We start from the raw sequence: 9,380 nt of genomic DNA, 5'->3' as shown, positions 1-9,380 counted from the left end.
CCTACCTTTTCACAGAGGGGCTGGTGTTGCTCATTTATTTCTAAGAATTAAATTAGTAACGAGCTAATTTAATTTGATATTAATAAAGTACTTTGTGAAGTTCTTTCATAATCCAGTTTCATTTTTCCTTCTCCACAACTCTGTAGGGTAGGTAAGGCAGGGATCATTATCTCCAGTTTACAGATAAGGAAACTAAGGCCCAATGAGGTTGAGTGATTTGCCCAAGGCCGTACCAAAAGTAAGAGGCAGCCTTGGGATTTTGACATTGGGTTTTCAGTATGTTTTCTAATGGGATGCTAGGGCAGACAACTGTTGGCTGCTACCCAGCAGCCATTTCTTCTTTCCTCCCTAGACAACAGAACCTGGAGGTTGCTCAGCTATCAGACTGCTAAGAGTTTCAACTCTAGTGGGTGAATCCTGATTGGTCTAAACCAATTATGGTGATTCTATTCTACTTGTCAGTAATTGGCCTAGGAATGGTCATGGACACCATTCCACCCAATGAGAAATGAGGGGAAATCAGTTGGGAGGGCTTCTTCTCTCTCCAAGAGGAATATGAGGAAAGGGTGTACCCTCTAGCCCCTTGCAGGAATTGTGCAAAGATGTAATGTTTGGCGCTGCTATAGCCATCCAGTGATCAGGAAGAGACAAATTTGGGCACAGAGTCATCATACTAACAAAGACAGACCCCAAAAATGCAAAGAACCTGATCCTTGATGATATCACTGAGCCACTAGATTAAACAATCCAGGAATCACCTTGTCTCTGGACCTGCTAATATGTGAGACATAATGTGAACTGTCCTTACTGTTATTCCAACTGAATTGGATTTTCTATTATCTATAGTTGAAAGCACCCTTACTGATAATAGATGCCAAAAGTTCATTACTTCTAAAAGTCCATTAGAAGACATTGTATAAATAACCATTTATATCAGCCAGGGGCAGGGAATGGGGGGAGGTGGGGAAGTGAAGAGGTATAGACAGGTGTAAGTGGTACTGAGAGAAAGGCTGAGAGCTCCAAACTTTTTCTGGCAGCTGGGTTTTTACCTTTTTTATATAATTGATTTATATAATACAAGATTCTGTTTGGGGAAAACAAGCCACAAAATTCTACCACCAAGTTTGAAAAACAAAAGTTTAAAGCAAATGTATATGCTCAAAGAAAGATCTTATAATTTGGCAGCACACAGCACCAGTTTTAAAAAGTACCCTCAGGAACTAATTTAGGGATGTTCCAAAAGATATATGTACAAATGTGTTCTAAGTCCTAAATGTCCAAGATTGGAAGACTGCTGAAATAAATTAAAATGTCTCTATTATACAATACTGTATCATGCATCTACTAAATATAATGATGTTTTGACCTAGAAAAATGTTCATGGTAACATGATCATCTTTTTAAAAAAATTACATGTATATTTATGCAAAGAAAACAGGGAAGAGGAAAACAAAATGCTAACAGTAGCTGACTGGTGGAATCAGATAATTTTTATTATTTTTGAATTTTCTACTTATTTTTCAACATGTAATTACAGGAAGGAACAAGGTACCTCTTACACTGTTTTAGCAGCTGGCACATATATCAGTGGTTCTCCATCCAAACTATATTATAGTGCTAAAGGGAACTAGAGAATACACATAAATGGGCAGAAGACTGAGTGACAAAGAAGAGTCTCAGAACTTAAGAGGCTGTCCTTAAAAGGAAAAAACGTATGTCTTTTCGATTGGGATATAACTGGACCCCAAAGGGGTCCATCCACAGTGGGAACTTGGGCAGACTGGGCAACCAGTTCCAGAGATTCCGCTCCAGCCAACAAAGATCTGCACTGGCTGTGTGACTCCCTGCGCAAGATGTTTTATGTTCTTTTCTATCTCCTCCACAAGCTCTACAATGTCAAAAGGCAGGTCCTTCTTGTAGGGAATGAGGTAATGGCTAATGGGTTTAGACTCCTTTTCCTGCCGAGTCTCATAAAAGTGCAAGTTCAGGGTCACCACAGGCAACCTTCCCCAAAACCTATGTGTCCCAAGGTAAAGAAGAGACTGAAAGGAAACGAAGATAGGTTTGGATGGGCTACCGAAGGAATGGCTTGGATAGCTAGCCTGTATATCTGGGCTTAAAGGAAAGATGGCCAACAGGTTCTACCTCCTGGGCTAAACTCCACTGATTGCGAGTCCCTTGCCTTGAGCAATAATGAAAAGGATGCTGGGTTCAACAAGAAATAATTCTATAATCAATTAGTAACATCTGACATGAGAAGGGAATATAAGGGAATGGTGGACCAAGTAACCTATTTGCAATACTTGGCTTAAAGCCCAGCTCAGATAGTACCTAATAGCAACAAAACCTCCTGGGTTTCTTCATGGTCATGAAGTCTTTCTGCAGCCCTTTTAAGGATACCGAGTGACTACCAGGATTTTATCTGCTGCCAACAATATTAACTATTACATAATGAGTGCCTTGTATGTGCCAGGTCTTTTACATGCACTCTGCAACACGCCCAGCAATCCTGCATTTTACAGAGATGAAAACTAAGATCAGACAGGTTAGGTCACAGCAAGATAAATGTTTGGGCCTGGATTCAAGTCCAGATCTGTCTGACTCGAAAGCCTATGTTCTTCCCATTTTGCAGTCCCCTCTTTGAAAAAAATCTAAATAAAAAATGTGAAAAATTAACAATATTCTAAATGAAGAGCGGGAAATGAACAAAAATCTGAATGGGCAGCTCCTTCATGCCTTTTACCATACCAGGTTCTAAGAGGGGTACAAGAAAATCAAGAGTATGTTTTTTTAGACAGCTCCATATGGTCAGCTAATCTGACTGTGAAAGACAGTGTAAAGTAGAGCTGTCTGAAGCCAGACTGCCTGGGTCCAATCCTGACTCTGCTGCTTACCACTATGTGACCAGAGGCAGGTCACATCTCTGCCCCTCAGTTTCTTCACCTGTAAAGTATGGATAATAATAATACCAAACTCATAGAGCTATTATGAGGAGTTAATGAGTTAACACATATAAAACTCTTAAAACAGAGTCTTGTACTTAGTAAAAGTATATATTAAATAAATCAAATGTTACAGGTTTAAAATAGTGTATTAAGTATATTGAGGTGAACAGTGACTATATCAATTGACATTTGCTTACATATTCACTACAAGACCCACTGAAAAAATTTGGACAGCTCCTCTCACTACCTCTGGGAACCCTTGATGGGTCCTATCTACTGTTTATTGGGGTTAGACTACTTGCCTAACATGCACACCTGACACTTCACCTCGGTGCTAGCACTTACATCCTGCTGAAGGGGAAGGCCTAGGCTGTGAAACTTGGCAGGTTTTTGTTTTTTGTTTTAACCTCATCTTTCCCTACCCATTAGCTAGGGTGCAGCAAGTATCTGAGTAACCAACCAGGCCACAGACTGGCCATGGTCCATGAGGCTACCAGGCCAAAAAGCTCTGCCCACACAGATTCATACTCTTTGGGATTTGAATTGGGACATCAGAAGTGAACTAGATGGCAAGAGAGCTGGGGCTGAAAAGTCATAAGGTAAAGTAAGGCCACTTGGAGTCATGATGGTCATGAGCACACCAAAGGAGCAGGAGAGAAAGCATGAGTAAGCAGCAGTACGAGGGAGAGAAAGACTGGGTAAGAGGTTGACAACGAAAGTTGGTGATAGGAGGGGATGCAGAAACAAAAGAGAAAGGACTAAGAGTAGATGAGACATTTTTATGGCAGAGGTCCCAGGGTTCTGCTGTAGAGGTTCCCTGGGGTAGGTACCAGAATGACCTCTCAGTTTCAGTGTCCAGGTGGAAAGATCACTTGATTTTACAATACTCGAGATAGAGCTAATGCACTGACAAGAATCAGAATAACAACCAATAAAGCAAATGTGTTCTTTCAATCAGGAGCCTTCTGTAACTCAAAGAAAACGAAGTGCTACTATCACATAAGCTTATTTTTAAAAAAAGCAAACACTCATATAATGCTTAGTATGTGCCTAATATTATTCTGGCTCAGAAGATATTCCCTGAAGGAGCTGGTGATCCAACCCAGTTTCGAAGGAGAGATTAGGAAAGGAGAGGGAGATTGGTTTATTACCTAAAAAGAATTTTAAGCAGAGGGCATACTGGCATGAAGACCTGGACATATATGTGGGAGATTTTCAAGTGACTTGGTATTACTCAGAAGAAATACGTCAGGGAGGAGCAGGATGAGGGTGGCAAGGTGAGCAAAGAGTAGATTTGCAGAGTCTTATTTTTTTTCCTGTAGGCGATAAGATGCCCCTGGAGGTTTTTCAAGCAGGAGAACGGCACTGTCAAACCTGTATTGTATGGAATTGTTTACCAGTTTATCAGCTGATGAACATTTATGTTGTTTGCATTTTGGGGTTATTATGAATAATTCCATGAATAGTCATATGCAGTTTTTGTGTAGACATAGGCCTTCAATTCTCCTGAGTATATCCTAGGAGTGGAATTGCCATGTTATATGGTAACTCTGCTTAACTTTTTGAGGAACAGTCAAATTGTTTTCCAAAGTGGCTGCATCATTTTACACTCCCATCAGCAATATATCAGGGTTCCAATTTCTCCATAACCTCGACAACACTTGTTATTATCTTTTTGATTATAGCTACCATAGTGGGGATGGAGCAGTACTTTGCATTTCCTGGATTGATGACATTAAGCACCTTTTCATGTGCTTATTGGCCTTTCATGTATTTTCTTTGAAGAAATGTCTTTGATCCACTTTGAGTTGATTTTTGTATATAGTTTGAGAGAGGGGGTCCAACTTCATTCTTTTGCATGTGGATATCCAGTTGTCCTAACACTGTTTGTTCAAAGATTTTTCTTTTCCCATAAAATTACCTTGGCACCCTTGTCAAAAATCACGTGACCACAAATATGAGAGTTTATGTCTATATTCTCAATTCTATTCCATTCAATCTTTATGACAATACTGCACTGCTTTGATTACTCTAAGCCTTGTAGTAAGATTTGAAATCAGAAGTCCTCCAACTTTGTTCATATATATATACACATACATACATTCATACATACATACACACACACAAATATATGTTTAACTAATGGTCCCTTGAATTTCTATATGAATTTTAGGATCAATTTATCAATTTTTGCAATGAAGACAACAGGGATTTTAATAGGGACTGCACTGACTCTGTATATCATATCAATTTAGGGAATATTATTTCTTACCACTATTAAATTTTCTGATCCATAAACATAATTATTTAGGTCTTTAATTTCTTTCAACAATGTTTTGTAGTTTCTAGAGTTTAAGTTTGGCATTTCTTCTGTTAAATTTATTTCCAGATGTTTTATTCTCTTTGATGCTACTGTAAATGAATCTTAATTTCATTTTTCAGTTGTTCATTTCAAGTGTACAGAAATGCAATTGATTTTTGTATGGTAAGCTAGCAACCTTGCTGAACTTGTTAGTTCTAACTTTTTTAAATGGATTCCTCGGTGTTCTCTATGTACCAGGTTTTATCACCTACATATAGAGGTAGTTTTACTTCTTCCTTTGGAATCTGGATACCTTTTATTTATTTTTCTTGTCATATTGCCTGAGATAAAATCTCCAGTACAATGCTGAAAGAAGTGGAGGGAGCAGACTTCCTTGTCGTCTTCTTATCTTAGGGAAAAAGCTTTCAGTCTTTCACCATGAAGTATGATGTTAGCTGTGGGTTTTTGTAGATGCCCTTTATTAGGTTGAGGAAGTTCCTTTCTAATCCTGGTTTATTGAGTGTTTTTATCATGACAGGGTGTTGGACTTTTTCAAATGCTTTTTCCCTTCCTTTATTGAGATGATAATTTGGTTTTTGTCCTTTATTCTATTGATATGGTATATTACATTAATTGATTTCAGATGTTAAAAGACCTTGCTGTCCTGGGGTAAATCCCATTTAGTTATGATGTATAATTCTTTTTATATGTTGCTGGATTCAGTTTGCTAGTATTTTGTGGAGCATTTTTGTGTCTATATTAAGGATGTTGAACTGTAGTTTTTCCTCTGATATCTTCGGTTTGATATTAGAGTAATTCTGGCCTTAAAGAATGAGTTGGACTATGTTCTCTCTTGTATTTTTTGGAAGAGTTTATGAATAATGGGCATTAATTCTTCAAACGTTTGGTAGAATTCATCAGTAAAGCCATCCAGATGTGTGTAGACTCTACCTTATTGCTGTTACTGATGAGTTTGTTGATCCTACAACCTCATAAGACCTTGGGCCAGTTATCAATGTATTGCCATTCAGCTCTAAACTCACTTTTCACTGTCTGCTCTGAGAAAATGGGTCTGGGCCTTTAAAACATTTTTCCTTTGCTTTTTATCAATGAAGATAAGCTTTATAGGTAGAAGGCCCTGCAGAGGCATTGCTGGAAGAATGAAATGGGTTTTGGTTCCTGTGTGCTCTCTAGTATACCTCTGCAGCAGGGTAACTTCTCCAGGATCTGCTCCTGTTTTGCATGGTGGCCAGAACTCAGCAGCCAGCAGTTTTCCCTAGCACCCTACGGGGCAGTTTTGTAACAGGCTTACAAAACTCCTCCCCAAGAATAGCTTTCCCCAGCACTCTACCCAGGAGACACCTCCCCAGGAATAGCATTCTGCAGCACCCTTGAAAGCGTCAGCAAGTTCTGGAGGGTGGATTTCTAGCAAGTCCCACTAGCACAGATCCCTAGTGACTTCTTGCCACTTAAGGAGCCATGACCATGCCCTCTCCAACAAGGTCTTAGTCAGTCCTGCTAAGGAGAGAGGCTCTTCCTTGGGTGCTTTATCTCCGTACTACAGGTAATAGCTTGTCCTTATACCTACTCTTATACTCTTTAAAACTCTCTTTAGTTTTTCCTAGCCAGAGTTCTTTGTGATTAAAAACATCTGTAGCAAGTAGCTGCAGTGATAATCCTGAGCATTTATTATCAATCCTGTACTTGAATAAAGATATTAACATTACTTCCATGGACTCTTTTGCTATTAATTTCTGTATGTCAACCAGTATGTAGTTAATTTGTAATTTTTAGAAACCAGTGAACTAAAAAATGTTAAAGGTTCAAATAGTACCTCTTTTGGGACACCTATCCTGAATCTTGCCTTCCTCCTACATAAAGAAAACTATTTCATCCATCCTCTGTAATTTCAGGGCTGACAATAATCAGACTGTTACAGCTACTGTAACTCTTGGTATTTTCATGTGGAGACAGTGAACTCCGCGAGGGCAGGGACCATGATCAGCTGATTCCCCAGCTCAATTCCTGGCTCAGAGCAAAGGCTCAGCTAGTGTCGCAGAGTGAAAGGGAAAAAAACCTCTAAATCTCACAAAGAAAAGAAAAAGCTACCGTGAGATTCTACTTTTCTAACTTCTAAAGTGCCAAAGATTACTAAAGACGAAGTTCTGGGAAAGAGGCCAGAAGGTGGTCGGTCCGATCTTTCCGAAGGGCAATTTGGTAGTTTTCCGAAGAAAATACTCAGAAATAAGGAGGCGTACTCTCAAAGGAGTCGACGACGTTGCCGCGACTGCACTGGCTCCCGGGGGGCAAGCACCACGCAAGGCAATCCGCCGGGAAGTCAGCCACACGCTGGCCGAGGGCGGGGCATGGTCTGACTCCCGAAGGTGCGTCCGCGGCTGTATGGCCCTGGCCTCCTCTGCATTTCCCAATCGCTGCGGCCACCTTCACACCCAAATAAGGCAACACGCACAGGTCGGACTTCACAAATGCACAACGCGAACTTCACAACTGCAACCCCCATGGGACCCCAAAACCAGACCACGCGTCGCCCAAGCCCAGCTCATGGCCGGGCTCCGCACACTCGCTCGGCTTCCCACCCACCCACACACGGGCGGATTTCGCATCCCCGGAGACCTGCACACCTACCCGGGCCATGGCGGCGCGCTCTCGCTCACCAGTGGCCGCAGGACGCCGAGTTGGCTCAGCACAGCCCTGGCGGCTTGCAGCGCAAAGGCCAGGATGCCCCTCGGGGTGTGTGGGGAAGGGCTTGGCGGGCGGGGTCCCGACGGCCGGTCCCTAGCGGCCTGAATTTCTGGTCTCAAGGCGAAGGACTTCCTACTGACATCTGGTTTCATCTATTGACTGTGAGCCAGACGGATTCCCACGTGCCGCCTCCACAGGAAAGTGGACTTGATGGAATTCCGTAGACATATTTGGGCAGTTTCTTCCAGGCCTCCTCTACTGATGTGGAGCGCCTGAGGGACAATCCTGGGCTCTCTTCCCTACCTCCCTTTCTCCCTGGCCGGGAAGTCATTGAGCTCCCTTCCGACACGGCCTTGGGCCAGTCAATATCCAGGCATTGTTGGTCGCGGAATACCTACAGTTTCGGCCCTCTGGAGCTGGGTTGGAGTTGGAAGGAGAGAAAAAGAATCTACACCACCCCTTCTGTCAAGATAACTGACCAAGAATAGTTCTTAACAATAATCCGCAAAACAACAAAAGTTACGTTTCGGTTGGCATCTTATTCGATTAATTTATCGGTATCTTGCCAGATTTGGAGGGCATGTTAGAGATGGTCTGTCTTAAACATCCTAAAAATTCACGTTGGAAGGAGATGCTTCAAAAAGATGAGCAGAGCCAAGCCCTCCCAGTGCCCAGGAACTTTCATCCCTGCTGGAGAATCTGACCAAGGGCTAATTGGAGGTGACAGTTGACAGAGGAAATCATCATTTCAAGTAAGAGCCCTAAAAGTCAAAAGAGCAGACCTGAAGTGCTATGGATTTTGAATTCAGCTTCTCACATGGGCAACTAAAGCGTGCTCTAGGAAAAGTAGAAGCAAGGATTTAACTGCAGTTACTGATTTTTCTCAGGCCATGTAGATAGCTCAATTGTGTGCAAATGTACATGTTATATGTTTATATTTGCAGGGGAAAAAGTCTAGGGAGAAATACACGCCAAAACGTTACTATTTATTCATTCATCGGGTATTAGCTATTTTGTGCCAGACCCTGGGCTACAAAGAATGAAAACTAGATGACAGCCTAGCAAGGGAGACAAATGGGGGCAAGACTAGTATGTTTTTTTTTAATTTTTATTCTTCTATATGTTTTCCACAGTGTGAATAGATATCTTCTCTAACAACAACCAAGGTTTTATTTTGGAAAAGGAAACTACTTTTCCTTCCGAGGGCGAGATCAGAAGGGCTCACTCCCGAAGCCTCTGCTCAGTTCCCAACGTTCCCTCGGAATCCGAAGTGGGAGCGTTTTGTATCTTATTGTGCGACCCGAGACACCGGAAGTAGAGGCTCTGCGATGCATTGAAGCCGCGTGTTTCTCGTACGGATCGATGAACAGACTTCAGGGTAGGCAGCCTGTTAGAGACACAGGCATAGTCACCTTGTGGGGACCCGCTGG

The 9,380-nt window shown here is 41.7% G+C and overlaps 1 protein-coding gene across 1 annotated transcript in view; it reads left to right on the top strand.

Moving 5' to 3' along the window:
* Positions 1-3,607: 3,607 nt before the first annotated feature.
* The window catches only part of EXOSC3 (exosome component 3), a 10,194-nt gene continuing 4,421 nt past the window's right edge, over positions 3,608-9,380 (top strand). The window contains exon 1 of the mRNA XM_023534229.1: positions 3,608-3,643. Coding sequence (XP_023389997.1) covers positions 3,608-3,643 — 36 coding nt within the window. The remainder of the gene's footprint in view (positions 3,644-9,380) is intronic.

Source organism: Pteropus vampyrus, unplaced genomic scaffold, assembly GCF_000151845.1.
Source record: "Pteropus vampyrus isolate Shadow unplaced genomic scaffold, Pvam_2.0 Scaffold123, whole genome shotgun sequence".
Classification (NCBI taxonomy): Eukaryota; Metazoa; Chordata; class Mammalia; order Chiroptera; family Pteropodidae; genus Pteropus; species Pteropus vampyrus.
The sequence above is the reverse complement of the archived record's forward strand: the minus strand, read 5'-3'. Positions and strand labels throughout refer to the sequence as shown.